The 20,512-nt window shown below is 47.7% G+C and overlaps 12 protein-coding genes across 12 annotated transcripts, besides 17 other annotated features; all 12 read right to left on the bottom strand.

Annotated features, from left to right (window-relative positions):
• On the bottom strand, positions 1 to 498 carry Tc00.1047053511717.209 (phosphatidylinositol 3-related kinase, putative; the record flags this gene model as incomplete). The annotated part of the gene is made up of 1 exon (XM_809569.1): positions 1 to 498. A coding segment is annotated over one exon (498 nt), but the record flags the coding sequence as incomplete, so codon positions are not given.
• Positions 1 to 20,512: part of a sequence feature (heterozygous, non-Esmeraldo-like haplotype) that runs on past the window's edge.
• Positions 677 to 764: a sequence feature (T-rich).
• Tc00.1047053511717.200 (hypothetical protein, conserved) lies at positions 877 to 1,701 on the bottom strand (the record flags this gene model as incomplete). The annotated part of the gene is made up of 1 exon (XM_809567.1): positions 877 to 1,701. The coding sequence occupies one exon, from the start codon at positions 1,699 to 1,701 to the stop codon at positions 877 to 879; it is 825 nt and encodes a 274-aa protein (XP_814660.1).
• Positions 1,743 to 1,768: a microsatellite.
• Positions 1,825 to 1,848: a microsatellite.
• Positions 1,929 to 1,950: a sequence feature (AT_rich).
• On the bottom strand, positions 2,011 to 3,591 carry Tc00.1047053511717.190 (hypothetical protein, conserved; the record flags this gene model as incomplete). The annotated part of the gene is made up of 1 exon (XM_809566.1): positions 2,011 to 3,591. One exon carries the CDS (start codon positions 3,589 to 3,591, stop codon positions 2,011 to 2,013), a length of 1,581 nt encoding a protein of 526 aa, XP_814659.1.
• Positions 3,814 to 3,867: a sequence feature (CT-rich).
• Positions 4,658 to 5,254, bottom strand: Tc00.1047053511717.180 (hypothetical protein, conserved; the record flags this gene model as incomplete). Its single annotated transcript, XM_809565.1, has 1 exon — positions 4,658 to 5,254. One exon carries the CDS (start codon positions 5,252 to 5,254, stop codon positions 4,658 to 4,660), a length of 597 nt encoding a protein of 198 aa, XP_814658.1.
• Positions 5,591 to 6,634, bottom strand: Tc00.1047053511717.174 (hypothetical protein, conserved; the record flags this gene model as incomplete). Its single annotated transcript, XM_809568.1, has 1 exon — positions 5,591 to 6,634. The coding sequence occupies one exon, from the start codon at positions 6,632 to 6,634 to the stop codon at positions 5,591 to 5,593; it is 1,044 nt and encodes a 347-aa protein (XP_814661.1).
• Positions 7,120 to 7,145: a microsatellite.
• Positions 7,243 to 9,291, bottom strand: Tc00.1047053511717.170 (ATP-dependent zinc metallopeptidase, putative; the record flags this gene model as incomplete). Its single annotated transcript, XM_809564.1, has 1 exon — positions 7,243 to 9,291. One exon carries the CDS (start codon positions 9,289 to 9,291, stop codon positions 7,243 to 7,245), a length of 2,049 nt encoding a protein of 682 aa, XP_814657.1.
• Positions 9,154 to 9,187: a microsatellite.
• Positions 9,316 to 9,353: a sequence feature (AT_rich).
• Positions 9,491 to 9,514: a microsatellite.
• Positions 9,677 to 10,765, bottom strand: Tc00.1047053511717.160 (uncharacterized protein; the record flags this gene model as incomplete). Its single annotated transcript, XM_809563.1, has 1 exon — positions 9,677 to 10,765. The coding sequence occupies one exon, from the start codon at positions 10,763 to 10,765 to the stop codon at positions 9,677 to 9,679; it is 1,089 nt and encodes a 362-aa protein (XP_814656.1).
• Positions 9,756 to 9,779: a microsatellite.
• Positions 11,120 to 11,142: a sequence feature (AT_rich).
• Positions 11,169 to 12,539, bottom strand: Tc00.1047053511717.150 (hypothetical protein, conserved; the record flags this gene model as incomplete). The annotated part of the gene is made up of 1 exon (XM_809562.1): positions 11,169 to 12,539. One exon carries the CDS (start codon positions 12,537 to 12,539, stop codon positions 11,169 to 11,171), a length of 1,371 nt encoding a protein of 456 aa, XP_814655.1.
• Positions 12,820 to 12,841: a sequence feature (AT_rich).
• Positions 12,880 to 14,007, bottom strand: Tc00.1047053511717.140 (hypothetical protein, conserved; the record flags this gene model as incomplete). The annotated part of the gene is made up of 1 exon (XM_809561.1): positions 12,880 to 14,007. The coding sequence occupies one exon, from the start codon at positions 14,005 to 14,007 to the stop codon at positions 12,880 to 12,882; it is 1,128 nt and encodes a 375-aa protein (XP_814654.1).
• Positions 14,094 to 14,202: a sequence feature (T-rich).
• Positions 14,324 to 14,357: a microsatellite.
• Positions 14,507 to 14,539: a microsatellite.
• Tc00.1047053511717.130 (hypothetical protein, conserved) lies at positions 14,825 to 15,913 on the bottom strand (the record flags this gene model as incomplete). The annotated part of the gene is made up of 1 exon (XM_809560.1): positions 14,825 to 15,913. The coding sequence occupies one exon, from the start codon at positions 15,911 to 15,913 to the stop codon at positions 14,825 to 14,827; it is 1,089 nt and encodes a 362-aa protein (XP_814653.1).
• Positions 15,968 to 16,017: a microsatellite.
• On the bottom strand, positions 16,346 to 18,772 carry Tc00.1047053511717.120 (hypothetical protein, conserved; the record flags this gene model as incomplete). Its single annotated transcript, XM_809559.1, has 1 exon — positions 16,346 to 18,772. The coding sequence occupies one exon, from the start codon at positions 18,770 to 18,772 to the stop codon at positions 16,346 to 16,348; it is 2,427 nt and encodes an 808-aa protein (XP_814652.1).
• On the bottom strand, positions 19,449 to 20,225 carry Tc00.1047053511717.110 (hypothetical protein, conserved; the record flags this gene model as incomplete). Its single annotated transcript, XM_809558.1, has 1 exon — positions 19,449 to 20,225. One exon carries the CDS (start codon positions 20,223 to 20,225, stop codon positions 19,449 to 19,451), a length of 777 nt encoding a protein of 258 aa, XP_814651.1.

Genomic DNA, 20,512 nt, shown 5'->3' with positions numbered 1-20,512 from the left:
TAATCCCCTTAAGAGCATCTTTTCATCTGTTGCAGCTAGCAGAGATGGCGCTCCAAACACGGGCAGCAATGAAAAAAGAGTCAATATGCTATGCAGAAGGACGCCCGGAACTACCGCCGCAATGCGGGCAACACTGATATAAATGCGAAGGGCAAGCCAAACATACCTCAATAATCGATGCGGATCCTCTGCTTGACACAACTTTTTCATCTCTTCAGGAATCTGCAATTCATTCGACGAGAGTGCCACCAGGAAATACGGCCGCAACTCAAGGACAAGGGTCCACAATTTGCCTTGAAACGCAACAGGGGGTTTGTCAAGGGTGGAAAGCTCCGCGTCTAGTGCAGTGGCACGTTGACCAAACACCTTGAGAGCCTCACGCAAAGGTGCAGAATCCTCAGTCGATGGCCTGGGACGCTTCATTGCGGCGGATGATCTTCGCGGCCCCTGCTTCTCCACATACTGCGCAATTACCTCATTCATTCCCGTATAATCCATTTGTTCCCCCACTTTATTCTCCCCCCTCAAACACGTGCACAAACACACACACACTCTCTCTCTATATATATATAATCGTTAATTCCGTAGTACGGGTATCTGAGCTTCTCACTCCTGCCTTCTTACAGCCAGAAAACGCTGAAAACCAGCATACCGCAATATATATATATATATACGCAAACAAAAAATAAAATAAAGAGAAAAAAAAGTTTTCAAAAAAAAGAAAAGTCAGCAGCTTTCAAAAGAAAATACAAAAAAAAAAAAAATCATGTAACTTAATGCACAGAAAGTCACTTCCCAAAGACAATAAGGTTTTATTTTTAAAAAAGGGTGAATAAATAAGTTTTTTCAAGCATGCCAGAAAAGAGCTCAAGGGACTCAGGAAGAAAGCAGCACTTCAAGCTTTTCCAAAAGCGTATCGTTTTCTTCTTGCAGGAGAGACACCTGTCGAACAACCTCAATCTGGCGATTTATAGCAGTTTCGAGAGCCTCCAACGGTAAGGATGACGGTTGAGTTGCGGTCGTGTTGTTTTTGAGCTCATTGTACATTTCTACAATGCTTTGGCCAACTTCCCTCATAGATTGCTCCTGATCCAGTTTGAGGTAGCCGTAGCCACTCACTTTATTAAAGAATTGCGTGGCCTCACGCATCACTAACTCCTTTTTCTGGGCTTTTTCCACGTAATTTGATATGCGTCTCGGCATATTATGCTGAGGAAGGGAATCCGTGACTGTATTTGATGCTTCTGGCGCCGTTGCTGTTGTCGCCGTCGTCGGCCTTGACGGTTCCTGCACCTCAGTCGATGAATTTTTTGCCCTTCTTGCCTTATCCTGCTGCGCGTATCCTACGGCAAGCGCAAGACACTGAAGAAATGCATTTGTCTTCTCGGGCTCACTCCCTGAAACTATCTTCTTTACATTGACATCAATTTTTCTTCCAAGAAGAAATCCCACGTACTTCACCAGCGTCGTCAAGTACTCCACCTTCTTTTCTTTGCTGTCGATTCTCGTCACGTCAAGCTGTGCAGGGGACAAAACATGGTCGTACGCGGCAAAGCGAGCGTTGATGGATGTCACTATATCTGCAATAAAACGAAAGGGTGGCCTTTTTAAAAGCTTCGGTGTGAGGTCCGGCCCGTTTAACTGCAGTGGCTTGAAGGCCTCGATGGTCGGCGTCCAAAAGTCCACCTCCGCGTCTCCCATGGCCGGGGTGAGAAGGAGGGCAAAGCAAAAAAAACACGGCAAAAAGCCAAAACAAAAACAAAAACAAGAGTACGCCTATAAATATACATATAATTGCCCAGTTAAACAAAGCACACAACAGGCAAAAAAAAAAAAAAGAAAAAAAAACATATGAGCAAGGACAAGTCAAATAAACGAGGCACGACAAGATAGATATATATGTATGTGTGTTTATTGTGTCCACAAGCATAAAAATAAATTAATTAATTACACGTAAATGCATGTATTATGCGCATGAAAATGTGACACATCATTGAACCCTTTCACACCCTAATCGTTCTGCTTTCCACCATTCGGCATGGAAGGCTTTTCCTTCTCTTTCTCCTTATCGGTGATGCGATCATGGCCGGTCAATTTCCTAAACTCACCCAGTTTCCTCGTTTCATCTGGAACGCCAAAAAGCGCGTTCAAAGAGAATCGACTTTCCAGACAACGCTGCTGTGATTTTGGTAGCATTCGATTAACCGTTTCGTTGTGTGATGCCGGCACGAATAATGTACTTGCCCCAACTCCAAGAAGCTTGAGACCAATATTCCGAAGCGCTATATGCGTGTCATGGTGACGTATCGACAACCACGACTGAAATTCCGGGTTCTGACGCTTCAGGTATGTCATTTCTCTCAACTTGTTGACCATGGCAACCAGACTAAAGGGTGCATCCTTGCCCAACCAGTGCTCCTGAATGGCTTCAATCGGCGTGTAGTGAGGATACACTTGCTCTTCAATGCCCATCCACCCTTTCATGGCATGGATAAGACCCAAGTCGTCTTCCGTCCGTACCTTAGCGGTGCGCATAAGTTGCGAGGGACGATAAAAATCCGCTAGTGGTCTTGACAAGAGGCGATTGATAGCCCTCAGATAAATGAAGCTGAAGGCATGAGCAGAGATGACTGTACTGTACGTGCCAGGCGGATCTTCAAAGTCAAGCGTGTTATACTCGGGATCCATGAGGGATGGGTGAAATCCCCACGTACTCATTCCCTGTTCCGCCATGCTTCTCTCGTATTCATCTTGCTCAAATTTCCTCTCGTATTTATTGTACGACTCTGCTGGACGGAACGCAATAATGATATCGGATGTATATCGTGACACCTTACGAATGGAGATGTCACGCGTAGTTCCCATGGCGTCATCAAAACGAATGGTCCTGTGAACACTAGCTCGACCCAGACATGCACCAATGGCGGCTAACATATCCGTAAAACCCTCTGAAAAGGAGACATCGTTTCGTGCTTTCCAGACCATGTCCCGCGTCCCTGAATTTTTGTCGGTGAAATAAAAGGAGATGGTGAATATCTCCTCCGGTCTATGTTCGTCCATGTCGATGACACAGTCCAGACACTCAATTTCCTCACCAAGCTCACGCCACGTCAGGTGCTTTGGTGCCTTTTTGAACTTGTGTACAAACATCAACTTGTGCTTCCATTTCTCCTCCTCCTCATAAGGCACCACTGCATCATCCGGCCGCGACAATGCCTCAATCACTTCGCTCTCCACATCATCGATGCGCCGAAAGTCAACCGTCGAGTTCTTCACGTCCACCACTTCCTCCACGTTCCACATGCCAGTGGGACGGAGAGGGCCGTAATCCGGTTCCATTGGCCCATCTGTCGGTTCGGTGCTCGTGACACTGCCGGATACTTCTTGCGGCGTGTCAGCTGCAGCATCTCCTCCCGTAGTGCTCCGCAGCACAATGTGAGACTTTGAGAATGAGAGCTGCTTGTCGCTAGAATTCCCCTTTTTTTCGCCACTTTCCCCCGTGGTGGATTTGGCGCGTTTCTGCAACAGCGAGAGCGGGTGGCGCAAGAAATCAAAGCGGCACACAACCCGCTGCAGCTGTAATGAGCGCATATAAAAATGTTTACGCTTCTGTGAAAATGCACCCGCCTTCGCTCCTTCTTTCTCCCTCCACCTTTTTTTTTTCCTGCCTCCACCCCGCCTCTCCGCGCCGTGTGAGAGGTGCCGATTGCGGCGTCAGAAGAAACAAAAACAACAAAAAAAAACGCGAAAAAAAAGCACAACTATAATCACAGCATTAATGCTACCTCTCCTTCCTTCTTTCTCTTTACATATAGAAAGAAAGAACAAAAGATAGAGAGAGAGAGAGAGAGAGAGAGCGAGTAGAGAAGAAGAAGAAAAGAAGGTACTTTAAAAATAAAGCCAAGAGGCACTACAAAACCCCATTTTTTCTTCGTCGACACAACAGAAGCGTTTGGGCACCTCTCCCCCTCTCTATATACGCACACAAGGCCAACATATACCCGTATATGAACACATATACACGACTGCTCACAACTGAAATCAACCGTAACGCTCTTCTTTCAATGGGACCTCCTTCGTTGTTGTACCGCCGTTCGCACATCACGAGAAAGGAGCCGGGGGTATAAGCACTCCTCTGCGGAATATCGAACGTGAACGAAGCCCCATCACCGCTAAAGGAAAAAGAATTCCCACAGTAATCATCAACAGCCCCACCAAGTACCCAAGGGAAGAATACTGGAGAGTTAAATCGGACATTCCCAACCAACTGTTGCCACGGCCTAGTAAACAAAAAGAACAGGGGTGAGGGTGCCAAACGAGCGTATGTGTTTGGCTGGGTGCGCTCTATTGATGCTACACGTTGAAAATAAAAAGGCACAAGCAACAATGTACAAAGAAAGAGAAAAAGAAGAGGCGGAAAAAAAAAATAGAGAAGAGAATACAGCACACAAAAAAAATGCACAACAACAGACGCCAGTGGTAACAAACAATAGAGACAAACGAGCGTGAAGAAAATAAAATTAATGCATTAAAAAAGGCGTAAAAAGACGACAAAGATGATGACTCAACCTTGCTAAAAAGCAAGACGTATAAATGTGAAATGAGGGAAAGTAAAGAAGAGCAACAGGAGACTCCAAAACAAGATTTCCGCACGGGATCAGTTCTTCGTTTGCTCATGCTGCAGTTTATCCAGCAATAGCTTCACTCGGCCATTCATGACCGGCTGTCCTTTAGGGGTCCTTTGCGCATAAAGTGCGTTATTTGCGTGTCTTCTTTGAATGCATTTAATCCTTGTCGCCTCCCTTTCCTTCTTCGCTGCTTTTTGCGCCTCAAATTGTTCCTGGCGTTTCTTCCGAACCTCCTCCACCTTTGTCAGTGCGTTGTGGTGCTTCTCTTTTTTCTTGAGAAGCTCCGTCACTGTTTGCGCCGCATAATTTCGCTTCAGGTTAAACTTCCGCTTCTTTTTCTCTGAATTCGTGAGGCTCTGGTCGTATTCGATGCGCTGCAACCTCTCGTTCAGCAAACTTGACGCGTCTTTACGTGCCGAATCGTACTCCTCCAGCCGTTTTGACTGGATGCCCTCCTCCTTACAGAGACGGCGATACTCCTCCATGCGTCGCCGCTCCGCGTCTTTACCCTCGCGACCATGAAGAAGCAACTCATTTCGCACCTTCCGTCTAAAGGCAGCTTGGCGCTCGGCCTTCAGCATAGGCGGAGGGCGCCGACTCGGGTTGCCGCCAGGGCTACTAGTCATATCCTCTCCTTTTCTCTGCCTTCTCCTTCTGTCCTTTGCGGGCCTGGCGGGGGGAGAAAAAAGAAAATTAGAGGCGGAAAGCAAATAATTCTATAAAACCAGGCGGCAATCAATTTAAAAAGTCTGTCAAAAATTATAACAAAAACAAAAATAAACAAAAGGAACAGACTTTATTTGTTTCGTCCATTTATGGATAGGACCGGATACAAGGACGGTAAAGGAGAGGGTACTGCACAATATATACGCTGACACCTTAAAAGAATATTTCCAGTGCCTTTTTAAAGTTGTGCACTAAATATTTATCACGGTTTAATATGAATGTAATGTCTCTTGTACTCAGCGGCCGCAATGTTGAGAGTGCAGTTGGAGCGCCATTTTCGCAGCTCGCACAAATTCTTCAAGAAGTGCGGCAGGAACAGCTTCTTTGCGGTAAAACCCCCCGCTTGGGAATAACAGATAGTGCTGTTCAGGCAAGAGCTGTGCAAGCGACCTCACTGAACGACCGTCAGGCTCGTAAAGAACACTAGGCGCTGGTCGGCAGCCCATCAGCGTGCCCGCCTTCTCCGTTACATGCACCATATAGCAGTAACTACTGTGCACCAAGATTCTTGTCGGCTTGCACACAAACGATGTGAAGGTGCCAAAACAAGGCCAGACATTAATCCAAAAGCTCTTTTGTTGCACGGGAGACGCTGTTAGGTTGCGCGGCTTAGCCTTAAGACGCGTTGAGGATATTCCCGGGACGCGGCTACGTGCAGAATTAACTTTACCCGATGGCCCTGTGCTATAACAATGTGGTCCGTCACTATAATCACAACACTTGTTCGTGTGGCACGATTCCCTTGCAGAGGAAAAATCTTCGAACAATGGGCGAGGAAAAACAGCTTTGGAATTCGTCGTCCTTGGAGCACCGTCAGTCACTTTGAATGAGTGTGCGTCCACATCGTCACGGGACTCTGAGTCGAGATCTAAAATGTCACTTCGTGGTCCTTTCCACACATGCGGCCCCCTCGCTACTGGTTCCGAATGATTTCTCCTGCTATACTCCTCCCCCCTAAAACCGCTGTCACCTGAAGTACTGCAATTTGCGTCATACAACAACTGTTCATGAGTCGCCACAGTATTTTCGGATGCCGCAGGTGGCATTTGTGTGCTGTCGAGAGGCACTCGTGTTTTCCTTTTGCCACTCTCGGGCCAACAAGCCTTGTGTCGCTCCATAAGATCCCCATCCATTCTCTCACTCTTTTCGCCATCCCGCTTCCATTCTTGCCACTCGCAACCCTCATCCAAATCAGAAAGGCAAAAATCCCCATCGAAAGAATCTCGCAATCGTTGCGGCTGCCGGATTTTGGCCGGGGACGTGCCTGCTGCCTCCGTCATAATTGGATCCTGCTCTTGAAGACAGTTCCACTAAAAATGCCAAAATAAAAGAAAAAAAAAAAACAACAGCCAATTGGTAGTTGTCATGGATAAATGTATGCGCATTGAAATCAAAGCGACTACTGGCTTAATGTCATGCAACAATTGGCAGTTCAAAGATATACATTAATATGTAGATATATTTCGTGCGTACGCCATTCCTTAAGCTTTGAAAATTGTACTCCCGTGCGATCCTGCAAAAAGCCTACAAACACCACCCTTCCATCTCCCGCCAGCAGTTCCCCTCCTCCTCTGCTCCCCCCACCCCATTTTTCTTTTTCTTTTTATTATTATTATTATTGTTGCTCTACTAAGTGCAAAATAGACACGATGAATCTCAAAGCTGTTTTCAAAATGATGATAATAATAATAATAATCACAATTCCGCTCGGAGAGGGTGGAGTAGGAAAACAAACCCTAACACGCACAAGGACGGTCGTAAAAATATCATCATCATCATCGTCATCGTCATTAGATCTAGTGCCTTCCTTCTCCTTTTCCTAGTCGTTTCATTAGTATTTTGTCGTTTTTTGATTGTCCTTCCCCTAGGAGGCGGGCCCGGACTAATTTTATGCAGTAAGCACGGGGCGGGGTCCTAGCACGCTTTCAATATCTTCCCTCATCAGTTCCTTTTTTTCTAGCAGCAGTTTCGCAAGCTTTTCGTGAAGCTCGCGTTTTTCGAGCAGGGTTTTTTCTGTGTGTTTGTATGCCGCCGCCACAAGATCACGTGCCTCCTGTTCCACCTTTGCGTGTAGATCTTCAGAGAAGTTCATCCAGGCACGACCCTCATTACGATCGTTCGGCTTAAAGGCCAGCTGACCGATGGATTTAGACATGCCGTACATCAGAAGCTTCTCCATTGCAATGCGAGTAGCCCGCTGGAGATCATCCATGGCACCAGTTGAAATATCCTTCATAAATATCTTCTCGGCAACACGACCGCCCATAAGAACACATAATTGTGAGAACAAGAACACGTCCGTACGTGGCTCTAGAGCTTCGTCCTGCACCTGCTGCGTGTAGCCACCAGCCCTTCCACGTGGAATGATGGAAATTTTTACAACATCCTTCTGTAGTGGAGATATCCATGCCATGATTGCGTGGCCAACCTCATGATAGGCTGTGCGCTGCAGCGACGTATCGCTCATTCGCTGACGATGTTTCCTACCTATAAGGACATCGTCAATACTGTCCTGAAGCGTTTTCAACGGAACAACTTCCTCCTCAAGCATGGCTGATGTCAAGGCAGCTTCGTTCACGATGGTTGCAATTTGCGCTGGTGACACGCCAGGGGTGCGTTCAGCCAATTCAAGAGCGTACGCCTTGTTGCTGACGCCGGGGATGATCTTCACCGCAGCGGGTATTTCCTCCATCATGGAGTTCGTGACCTCCTCTTTCTTCTCGTTATTTGTCCCATCGCCCGCAGTAGTGGAGGAATCGGTGGCACCGGCTTCACCCTCCTTTCTCGTGCGGAATCGTTGTACTTTTGGCTTGCAGTTCGGATCCCCGGTAATGATCCTGTTCAGATAAAACTCAAATAGCTCTTGTCGGGCTTCCATATCGGGCATCGGAATATTCACCTTACGGTCAAAGCGTCCCTCACGTAGAAGGGCCTTATCGATGGCCTCCGGGAAGTTTGTGGCGGCAATCACCACAATCGCCTCTTTGCTAGAAAGCCCGTCCAGCTCAGCAAGCAACTGGTTGATGGTGCGGTTTTCCTCACTGCTACCTCCGCCACCCATACTGCGTCCACCCTGGTTACGAGATCCAATGGCGTCAATCTCATCAATAAAGACAACACATGGTGCGGCCTCCTTGGCTTGTTCAAAGAGTTCACGGACTCGCTTTGGACCACTGCCGCCAAAAATCTCAATAAAATCCGCACCAGAACAGGAGAAAAACGCAGTGCTAGCCTCACCTGCAACGGCGCGAGCCAAGAGAGTCTTGCCCGTTCCTGGCTTTCCGGTCAGCAGACAACCCTTCGGCAGGCGGGCACCCAGTCGGGTAAACCTTTTTGGTTCCTTCAAAAAGTCCACGTACTGCTTGAGGTCCTCTTTGGCTTCCGGAATGCCAATGACGTCGGCGAAGGTGGTGTTCTTAACATCTACACGGTAATTCTTTGACTTCATAGGGTTCATCATGTCCATCAGCCCACCCATCATTGAGTTCTTCTTTGCCGCGTCCCCAGTGGCAGCTTTGCTCATGGCCTGAACGTACTTGCGACGCATGTACCAGATTGGACCGACAAAAATGGCAAGATTAACAAAAAGTGGTGCCAACCAGCTGACGGCATTTCCAAGAACAGGTCCTGAAGGTCTTACCACGCCGTCGTAAAATCCCTTAAAGTAATCATTGTCCTGCTGGGGAGAAAAGTAATTGGGTGCAGGCGGCGCCAGTGGTGGTGGCGTGTAACCCTGTGGTACCGTCTGTTGACCATGCTGTTGCGGGTATACGTTTTGTTGCGGCGCATAAGAAGCAAATTGCTGTTGATGTTGTTGTTGTTGTTGCTGCTGTGGCTGCATATACGGTGGTTGTTGACCGTATGGCTGATGTTGTTGGTAGTACATCTGCTCAAAGAGAGACTGTCCACCCTGGCCACCTCGCTGATCGCCCTGCATAGCCAATACCAAAATGAATGACACTAAATAAAAAAATAAGTAAAAAAAAATAATAATAATAACTCGGATGTATGTATATGTATCAATTTACGTTCGCTCACACTAGGCTGCAAGGCTGGGCAAAAAAAAAAAAAAGCCAAGTGAAGAAGCAAACCTACATCCAAAACAGATGGCCTTGCTAGTTTACCCACGTCAAAGGCACACACACACACACATACACACAAAGAGAAAAAAAGAAAAGTGTGTAGAGAACGTGTGTTTTCCTGCGTCCGAAAGCACAAGAGCATTTTTGGTGCATTTTAAAATAATCAAAAATCTACAAGGCACGACACAGCAGGGGATGCCACGGCAGGGGGATGACGTGTGGATACAACAAGATTATGGCTTAGAGTTCTTTTCTCCCTCCACCAGACTGAGTGCCGCGACGCGTCATCGTGGCAGCAAGCATCAAGTGGATCAATGATTCATCATCATCATCATCACCATCACACTGTGACTTGCAGGAGGCAACTGAGCGGTCCAGCGAGCCCTCACCAGAAATAGTGCTCAAAGATTTCTCTAAGGGTGACATCGTGAGACTGTCATCACATTTGCTCTCTTTCGTAAGCGGTGTGCAGTTTTTCTGGCTCCCACCCATTTCCTCTGAAGCCTCCAATCGACTAGAAACTGTCAAAAATTTGCTTGCTTTCAATTGTCCACTACTTTTCAATCCCACACGGGGTTGCACAACGTGTTCAGGGGTGCTCGCATTCCGCAGATGCTCCTCCAGCTTTTGACCAAAAGCAGAGACCATAAACCCAAAGACAGGCCTCTGGACGCTCCGTGCCGTTGCGGAATCTCGCGTCCTCGGGGAGCCATGAGTCACGCTGGTGTACCAGGAAGATGTGTAAAAGGGATCATCGCCGCGACTGCGCCGAATATAAGAAGAAGACGGGGATATCATTCTGCTGGAATGGCAGCTCCGGTCACACGCTGCTTCCAAACGCCGCGAAAGCGTATCCAGGATGTCCCAGCTTAGCAGCCTCTCGCGAAAAGGCGCACTGTAGCGAGAATGAATGCCAAGATCAATACGCTGCGTAAACTCCTCAGTAAAAATAATCCGACGCCACCTGCGCTCCTCAAGCAACAAAAGCTGCTGCCTGTAGTGGTACACTAAAGGCGTGAGATTGCGTTCCACCTGCTCCGCTGACAGCCCCTTCCATTTAACGACAAACTCTGCGTCACCCGTGTGCGTCGGGCCTTTTCCAACAGGGTCACGCCGCGCATGCTTCACAGGAGCAGCAGCAACATAGGCAAGTGAAGGGCCGAGGGGCGGCAAAATCACCGAGCAATCGCGCACCTCATCCGAGCCACTGTCCAGGACAGGAATCAACCGAGGAATGTGGTGTCGTTCTGACCGGTAGGGAGGAATGAGTGCCTCGCTGTACGATCCATTGCCCCATTGTGTGACGCTTGTCCGGGTGCTCACACTCATGGTACCGCTACGAGTGCCTCCTGGCACTTCTCTTCATTTCACCACAAAAAAAAAAAAAAAGAACAAAAATAAAACACACGTCCCATTTGTCCGCACAATGCAACAGCCATAAAAAGACACAGACACACAGACGCAGAGAACATCATCCCCAAAAGTCACAAACTAAGAGAGTGCACCATGGTAAAGAGGAAAAAAAAAAAGTGGAGGCACTGAAGACGGTTGATCACGTTCAATGTCTAATTCCCGCATTATGCACCGCCTTGCTACTGAGAACAGTCGCAAAATTCCGCCAACAGTGCAACCATGAGTCACACCACCCCATAAAGAAGAGCAGTAACTAATTATTTGACCCCGTATTTAAAAAAAAAAAAAAAAAAGTGTCTCGTCACCAATCGGTAGAATCTCACAATCGGTGCCTCTCCGACATGGGCAAGTTCACATAACCTGCAACGCCGTTCCCCCCGTAACCAACGCCCGGGGCCGACTCAAACCCACGTGCACATTCTAATGGCTCGAGAGAATGAAAAAAATCCCTTTGAAAAAAATGCACATAAATTGTGTCGTAATCATTTCCCTCCTGTTTCTCTTCCGCAGCATATATTCGGCAAATAATTCTATCGTCATTAAAATCATGCGGACGCACAACAGCCAACTTCTTGCCAATGATAGGACTACGCGCCACGGCAACGGCGTTCCAACTGAGCGCAAGGGCCGCACCGTAAACCACACTGTCTGTTGACCTACACCAAATCACAGCATCGTCGTTGTGATGTTTGTTCGTCGTGCCCACCGGGTTTTCATCAACATCCACATGGAATAAAAATCGCGTCACAGCACTCGTCAGACCCCGAAGAATTCCCTCCTGATTGGTCCCACACACCGTGCCAAGGTACGGGTTTGGATGCCGCTGAAAAAAAGGAAAACGACGAGCGTCGAGTATCGGCAGGTTGGCCGTGATGTCATATGGAAATATCAGCGGCTCCACCACAATCTTATCAAAGTCAAACGCCTCAAACTCAAAGCGGCGGTCCAGCGACGCTGGTGGGCCGTCCCGTACCCACTCCACCACCTGCAGCAGCTTGGGTTTCGCCCATTTCCAGAACTCGCTGCTTCGCCTCACACGCCAAGCCACCACCTGGCAGACACATCGATCAAGGTACACAAAGAAGTCACATTCATCAGCGTTGGCAATTGCCATTTGCCCCTGCATTTGACAAAGATAATGCAGCGGAATACCAAACGGTTGATATTCCGGCTTTGACCCATCGTATAGGGAGTAATATGGTGATTTTATCTCTAGTAAACGGCACGCCCGCTGAGTGGCGACACGTGCTGGTGCCACTGTCCGCTTCCCCTGTCGACCCCATTTTGAGCAAAATGGTATCGGCACACTCACCGGAGTGTCTGGAGAAGTGTGTTCGATGTCGCTTTTCACACAGTCAGATGAACTGGGGAGCGACAAATTCACATCGTAGAAAATGCGTCCGTCTGGCGAGCAGCCTAAGAGCCGGTCGTCCGTCACAAAAAAGCCTCCATCACTCACAGTGGTACCTGTCAAAAGCTCATACAATGCGCGGGCCTTCGGCTCGGTTTTATTTCCGTGCACAGTGCTGGCATTGCACTTAAATTCTAACTCCGTTCCGACGACATTGCGTAAATAGTCTACAAAATCCACGACACGTCCACAGAAGCCGAGTGCCATACCGAACTGCGACGCAGACAGCCCAAATGGGAACCCCTCCTTCCATTGAAGCTTTTTGGGATGCTGAGCCATGATTCGGCACGTCTACGCTAAATCATTGATTTATACGTGTTGTCATAAAAATAATAAAGAAATATATAAACATTGCAGAATACATATACACATACATATAATATTATAGTATATGGACTGTCGATACGTGCGTGTACAAACGGAAAGCGTAATAGAACAGGGAAGGGTTGGAACAGGAAACAGAATTTCCAACCTCATTTATTTTCCTACCTCAATGATGGCGGTGGCGGTGGTTGAAAGGAAGAAAAATTAATTCACCATTTCAGCTAATTAGCAAAGCAAAAAAAATAAAAAAATATTTTCTCCGGTCAACAGGAAAATATCTATATATATATAGATATCATGCAGAGCAATTCACAAACTGCCCTCGTGGATCACAGCGCAAAAGATCTTTTCGAACTTCACATTGCATAGTCCCCTGCTCAGTCCAGTTCGAGTCTCGCAGGACTTCTACACGAAACAATGCCCGGTCTTCGTCTCCCCATCGAACAGAAACCAAATGAACAATAGACAACTGAACTGAAAAGAGCTCTGCAGCTTCCCTCATTAGCTGCTCCGGGTCGTGTGGTTGATTGTACCAATGCAAGACGTTTTTTGGCTTATTTGGGCCTTTTCCAAATACGGGAAGAGTGATGAAAGTTGCTACTGATGCGCTCTTAAGGAAAGAAATAAGGGACCGCTGAAATGTTCTTTTTGTCGGGGTGTGTGCAAAGTTTTCAAAAAGAGACACAGCAACTTGGTATTCTGCCATTGTTTGACGGCCAGCCATGTTGCCAAGCCGAATAAGTGACATTGGCGGCGACAAACAAAGAAAAAGACGTGGATTTTCTAAATTATTTTGACTCTGTATGGTGTTCCATCTATTCTCTATCCCCTTCAATATTTGAAGCAGAGAGGGACACTCGTTCCCCTCCGCGACCGTTTGGGGACAGCCGCTTAGAACGACGCCTGTCACAAACAAATCCGGAAAAAAGCTTGCGAGAGACAAAGTCATGTATCCATCGTTGACGTCGTACACAAGCATCTGCAGCCGATTTCCCGGCTCAGGCTCTGTCTGGGTGTCTTTGGCTTTTCCATCTTTGGCGTTGGATCGAGCCCATCGGGCCAAATCACCCCGAATGCTGTAGTAAATCTGTTTCCACTCCTTCAAAATTGCGAGTCGCTCCTCTCCCCATGGAAACAAAAAAGGAGCGGTTTGCCTGGACGAGATCGCGTTCATTTGCCGCATGGTGTACTGCAGCACCGTGTCGCTCATGCGTCCGCCCGGCATTTCAGGGCCACCGGCGGCGGGAGAAGATGTGGGGGCCGGGGCACCCGGCATTGGCCAGCTGCCGACGGTGCACGACTCCACAAAGAACAGGACAACAAAGCCGCACAGCACCAATATTTTGCTCACGGGAAAACGAGGGGGCCGCGGAGCGTGGGCGCAGCACTCGTCGTCCATTTCCTTCCAATTCCTTGCACACATTGTTGGGAAAGCCAGCAAAACTCAAAGACGATCACACGCCTCCTTCCGTTGCAATTTCTTATCTTTGCAACCTAACCGTCATGTCGAAGAAAAGAAGAAAAAAAAAAGGAAAATAAAAAAACAATACTAGAAAGCAAATAAAGACACACAAGGCAGTTAAAAGCTCATGCAAGAAAGAAAAAGAAAAAAAAAAGATGGGCTGGTAAAGCGTCTTCCATTTCAATGGCGCATTGCACAAATTACATAAGCCTCAGCCCCCTCCCCGCCCTTCACAAACCTCCAGTCCTTCTGTTTTTATCCAACTGCCTTTTGTGTTTATATATATATATATATACGTATGTATATATATAAACGCCTCGTCCTCTCATTATGGAAAAAACAATGACGAGAGAGCACAGAAAAAAAGATGAAACGCAGCAACAATGCTCAGGCACCACGTATTTCTATACACACACGCACACAATGCAAACCGGTAGAAAACATCAAAATGGGGCAGCCGAAATAAAAACAAAAATAAATAAATAAATAAATATCACACGCACACACACACAAAAAAAAGAATTTCTATGGTGTCTATCATGACGGATGCAACTCAATCGTCTGTTCTGTAAAATAACAGTGGTGGCAGAATGGAGTGAAAAAAATCAAAAAGAGAAGAAGAAAAGAAAAAAAACATTTCTACCACCACCGCATGTGCCTCTATGATACCGTAAATAAAGTGGAAGCCCATATCTGCCTTCATTCTACGGGTATTCATGATAAATAAGATTTGAAGACACAAATACACAGAGAAAAAAAAAAGAAAAACTCCCCTTCTCTACCGCAATCTTGTGCGCAGTCCGCTTTTCCTGTATTGGGCCTTGTCCTCCTTAGACATGGCTCCAGCAGGTACAACGTTCTTCACGGCGTTGTTGACATTCTGCAGCCAAATGCGAACACCAAAAATGCGGTAAAGCTCGCTGTTAAGATGCCGAAAGTCAATTGAACGAGAGGACTCATAGTAAAAGCTGATCTTCTGCTGATCAAACTGGTACTCACAGTCTACCACATCCATTTCGAGCCCCAGTCGTGCAACAATCTCACGGCATGTCCTCAATGCAAGGTTCTCGTTCCGTGCAATTTCACCAAAGAGGCGCTCTACCTCCTCCTCGCTTGCCACTCGCAGCACTCGACTCATATCAGACTTCATGCGGGCAACGTTCACCATCGTGCCATCCAAGCTTTCCTCGCGAACAAAGCAGCCTTTTTCCGCATTCCACTCGCTGCATTGGTTCACAACGCCGCAGTCATACCCACGATCACCCTGCACAATGGCGTACTGGCCGGGAACAATAAAAAAATTGCTCTCGCACCGCTTCACACGCTGGCACTTGAATTCCACCAACAAAATGAAACAGTTATATTTCGGCCAACTGTGCTGGTCGGCAACACCTCCGCCCGCTGAGACCGTCGCTCCAAGAGAGGGAGACTTCTTATGATCAGTGATCTTGGCCTCCAGCGTCCCCGGCACTTCTGAATTTGGCATTTCGGATGTTGTTGCGTCCGGCTGCTGGGTATCCCGCGAGGCATCGCTCCGCGGCAAATGAGACTGCCTTTCTCGGAGGGCGTTGTTAAACAAAGCGGTCACATTTCTCTCCTTGTTGTGCAAATCAAGATGGACGGCCTCCGGAGATTCCGTCCTGAGCCTGAGCAAAGACAACCTTCCCTGCTGAGGCACCAACGCAGACAACAAATCGTATATGGTGTCAAGTTTATGCGAGAGAGCATCCACCTTTCTCGATAGTTCCTCGATTGCGGCGCCAGTCACGACGGAACTCTCCTTTGACTTGTGTGATTCGCTCTGCGGAAGAACCCGGCGCTTGCCTGATGCAGCATTTGTCACGTCCTGGAAGGACGTTGACTCCATTGCTCGCGATTGACCCTCCTTCGCTCCTCCTTATTGACCGCCCCAAGCAAAGTAATATATATATATATATATATATATATATATATATATATATATATATATATTGGCATTAAATTTATTATGATCAAAATAAAAAAGAAAAGACAATCGAAAACTACATGGATAAGAACAGGCAGCCAGTTCCCTCCACAGACGGGCAGAAGGCGACGAAACAAACATTCAAAGAGAATTAACTTCCCATCATCATCATCACCACAACTCTCATAAGAAGAGACAGTCCACCCCCAAAGGCAGCAACAACAAAAAAAGGTGAAAAAAGAGCAGTTGAAATATTCTTGTGGGGTCAATGCCACGTTCTACGCAAGTATTTCCCAGTCGCCCACAAATACTTAAATCATTGCAAGACGTCCGATAGAAAATAAACACAATTATTTACATCCAACTCTCCCTCTCCGTCATGTAAAACGGTTGTACGGAATCAAAATCGCCATCGTCGTTGCCATTTGCAGAGAAGCCAATCCAAAAAAGAAGAATGCCTTCAAGGCACTGCAGCAATGCAGCCCGTCTCTTCTCATGTGAGGCTTCGTCAACCAAAAGTGGAGGATGTATTACCTTGATCAGCGGCCTCACTTCTGCAAGCTGAAGATTAGGTTTCTCCGTGTGAAGGGAGGCAACGCTCGCCATGTGAAGATGAACGCCGGAGAGTTGCGCCACACGGTGGTAGAGCAGCTCGACATCTATCTCCGACGTGTCAAACGGCATCTGCACGCCATATAAACTCTCCAACGCGGGGCCCAACTCATGTGCCCAAAAATGCTTTGCCTTGGTGCCTGAAGACTGCAGCAGCCCCAGGAGAAATTCCTGGCAGACAATCTTCACCTCATCCACACTCTGCGCGGTGCGACGGAGTTTGTCCCGAAGAAGACGCACTGCAGTCCGTGCAATCATTTCAATCTCCAAGTAATGTGCCACAGCAAAACGAGAAACATGCGGAAGGCGGTAATAAACAAATGGAAGGAAACGCATGTTAAGTCCATTTGCGTGAAAGATGGAGTTAATGGGCGGCTCGATCAAAAGTCCTTTCGGACCCCGTGCCGCGGTATCGCACTTCACGGCATCACAGAAAAGAAGGTTGTCTTTTTTATCCTCCGACAAGCGCTGCGTGTAGCAGTGAGAACAAATACAACAGCACATGTCTATACTATGGCACACCACAAATCGTAGCTCATTCTCCATTGTGTGAGAGCACAGCCTACACTCCACTGGATCTTGCCGAGGGACATCAACTGCCCGAAGAAAGCCAATCATCGCCGAAACGGCAGGAATCACCTCATCCCGGATCCACTCTGTTGCTTCCACCACATCAGCGTTATCTTCTGGTGTTGCCGCGTCCTTCACAAAAGAGTCAGAGCTCAAAGGTTTTCCATATGAAAGAAGAAATTCGGGCCGAAAACGCGGCATCACCGCTTCGTTGGCGTCGGCTTCAGTACTTGTAACAAAAACACATGCCGGAATGAGACGCGATGCGTTTATCAAATACAATCTTTTGTCACGGCCCGCCACGACAGCCATACCGAGAGGCGTTGTCAGTGTAACCACATCTCCCGTGGCTGGCCTTAGATGGTGTTGCTTCAAATTAAGCGCCTGGCCCAATTCCATCAGTTGGGATCGGACAAACTCCGGTGCGTCCAGAGTGCTTCCCCGCTCCTCCAGCGAGAGGTACAAAATATTTTTCACCTCAACGGGAGGAATAGCCATCACAGAGCAGCGAAACCCTGTGAAGGTGATAAGAGCACTTGGAGGAGAGTAAAGAAGCCGCCTTGGGCCTTCCAATGCAATAAGACGCATTGCCTGCAGGGTCTGTGACGCCTGTCGCCACGCATGTGTGTCTCCCCTTGTGTTTCCACTACCATCATCAATTGCAAGCTTCACGAGAAGATTATTATAAAGAAACGACCCTACACTGCCGAATATCGGTCCCTTCGCCACACGACCTGAGGAGGGACGCAACATGTCTGCAATGACGCTGAGCGCCGCCTCCTCGGCCGCCGTCAAAAATTGTCCCATAAATCTCTGTAGCTCCTCACTGGCGGAAACACTCTTTTCCCACTTTTCAAAGAGGACCAACTCCACAAGCCGTTGATACTCCGCATTCCAGTCCCGTCCTCTGTTGGTCACGGCAGAAAAATTGTGCCAACACTCCTCAAAGACCCGCACATCGTGTACGGCAAAGTCTTTTGATGGAGCGGCCTTTGAGTTCATCTCCACCGGGATCACAGCACGGCGCAGCACACGTGCCTCCTCCTGTCGGTCCGTCTCAGAAAACCCCTGGGGAAGCAAGCGCTCATTATACACTTTCTGCCATCTCGCATGCTCTTCGCTAATTTCCATCTCCGTCTCTGTTGATAAAAGTGCCCAGAGGATATCTCCCTCACTCGCTTTCAACGCAACCCACCAACTGCCGAATGGATCCATATACCGCCGGACCTCGCGAATAACAGTACCACACGGCACCACGCCGACCACATCGCCAAGCGGTCCCTGGTGGAGTGAAGCGGAGGCCCCAAGCAACTGCCAGTAAACGACAGACGCCTCCGACGATGCGGAAGCCGCCACCTGCGCCGCAGCAACAATTGGCGGCTGCAACGGCGCCGATGCATTGGAAACACGCGCCGCAGTTGCCCGCCTACCACACCCCTGTTGCTGAGGAGGCAGTCGGACCATATGCGGAGAAACAGGATCAACTAAAAACAACCGACTTCCCGTTACAAGAAAGCAACCCGCAATAACAAAAAAATTTATAGATATTAACATATAATAAAGAAAAAACACTCCCAAATTCCGCGGGGAATCAATCATCCGTGTAAACGCTTACCAAAGACGCACCCACCTCGACCCAAACCAACAACCGCATGCACACAATAAAAAGAAGCGAAATAATACTAAAAGAAAAAAAAACGGAACAGAAGAATATAAATGGCCAAATAAATATATTTCTTCTCGCACCCTGTGAGCAGTCACCTGCATGCCCCTAAGAAAAGAGAATGCGGCACAGTCCATAATAAAAAAAAAGGCAAATTATCATTTTCTCCGCAAACCTCAAAGTAGTGATAAGGATGGGGTGGGGAAGAAGAAGAAAAAAAGAAAACCAGAAGCAAAAGCAAAAAAGACACTCCCAAAAGGATTGGTTCTCTGCCTAAGCAACATGTTATCACGCAAGCCCCTTAATTTCAACTGAGCTGCCCATTTCTCCCTCTTGCCTGAGAGGTCCAGTTGCCAGAGCAAAACTTCACCGCACGCCAAACAGTACATTTCTCTTTCCAAGGCGCATACGTATCGTGAGAAGTGACGTCCCCCGGGGACAATAACGCTCCCATCCTCGCCAATGCTACGAACACAACGCATTGAAACAAAACACACAAACACAAAAAAAAGAAAAAAAAAGAAGATACATGGCCCACAAGGAAAAATAAACAAACAAACAAAAAGATGTTGCAGGCAACATAAAAAAAAAACAATCAATCCACATTTGACTTCACATCATGGAGCAAGTCTGCGCCATCCCCGCAGGTTTGGAAAGTTGATTTAAAAACTCCTCCTCCATCACTTTTCCGGTCATGAGTCTTTTGCAGTAGGCCTCGCTCACAGCATTTGATGTCAAAAGACCGTCGCCAAGAAACTGACGTACATCCACGCCATGTTCCAAAACCATCTGTAGGCGCAGCTGCTGTTTTGTCATGTGAACGGTCGTTTTGGGTGCTGGGGCATTTTTATTTTTTCTTCGAAAGGCATGAAGGGCCTCCGCCTGTGACTGAAGCATACTGGAAACATACTGCCACAAGAAGCAAAACAAAGCCACAACATCCTGCTCATGCAATGTCGGAGTTTTCTTGTTCCTGGAACCCGCAGCATCATGTATCCCCGATGTCTGTGTCTCCGCCTCTCTAGAAGGCGACTCCAAAGCCACATCGCCCTTTCCAACACCCTTCTCCACTTCGACAGACTTATTTCGAGACGGTGCAGACATCAACCGATCCTTCAGTATCCCGAACGCCATCTGCATAAACACGTGATGCGAGAGCGAGACCGGAATGGGGTCCCCAACGGTCAAGAAGTTTGGGCACTGACCAGGAGGCGATTTTGGGTCTCGTTCGTACCACAAAAGGACATAGTCGCAGCGCAGTGTGTTTTGCAAATGCTGCTGTTTATTTAAAAAGGGCGACGGTTTCCGCTTCCTCCCCAAGGAGGAAGGACGCTGCTGCAGCTGCTGCTGTTCTTGACTTTGCGAATTCGTCTGTGCCGCGTCTTCCATTGCAAATAAATCTGCCCAAAACGCCTGCAAGAAAAAAAAAATGCAAACAAACAAAAAAATGTCCCTCTTACCGACTCCCCTCTTCTCCCCCTTCGCGGCGTGGCTGGGCAACCACCTCCGTCACGACGCACGACACACACACGCGGTGAAAACAACAACAAAGAAAAAAAAAAGAGTTGGGTTTAAAAAAAATGACAAAAACAAGGGCAAGGGTACACATGCAGAAACACAACTTCATTCTCATACAAATAATTGAGTGGAAACAAAGTCAAAGAATTGGCTATATT

The sequence above is a fragment of the Trypanosoma cruzi genome, genomic scaffold (assembly GCF_000209065.1).
Source record: "Trypanosoma cruzi strain CL Brener 1047053517159 genomic scaffold, whole genome shotgun sequence".
NCBI lineage: Eukaryota > Euglenozoa > Kinetoplastea > Trypanosomatida > Trypanosomatidae > Trypanosoma > Trypanosoma cruzi.
This window is presented reverse-complemented; position numbering and strand designations above follow the sequence as displayed.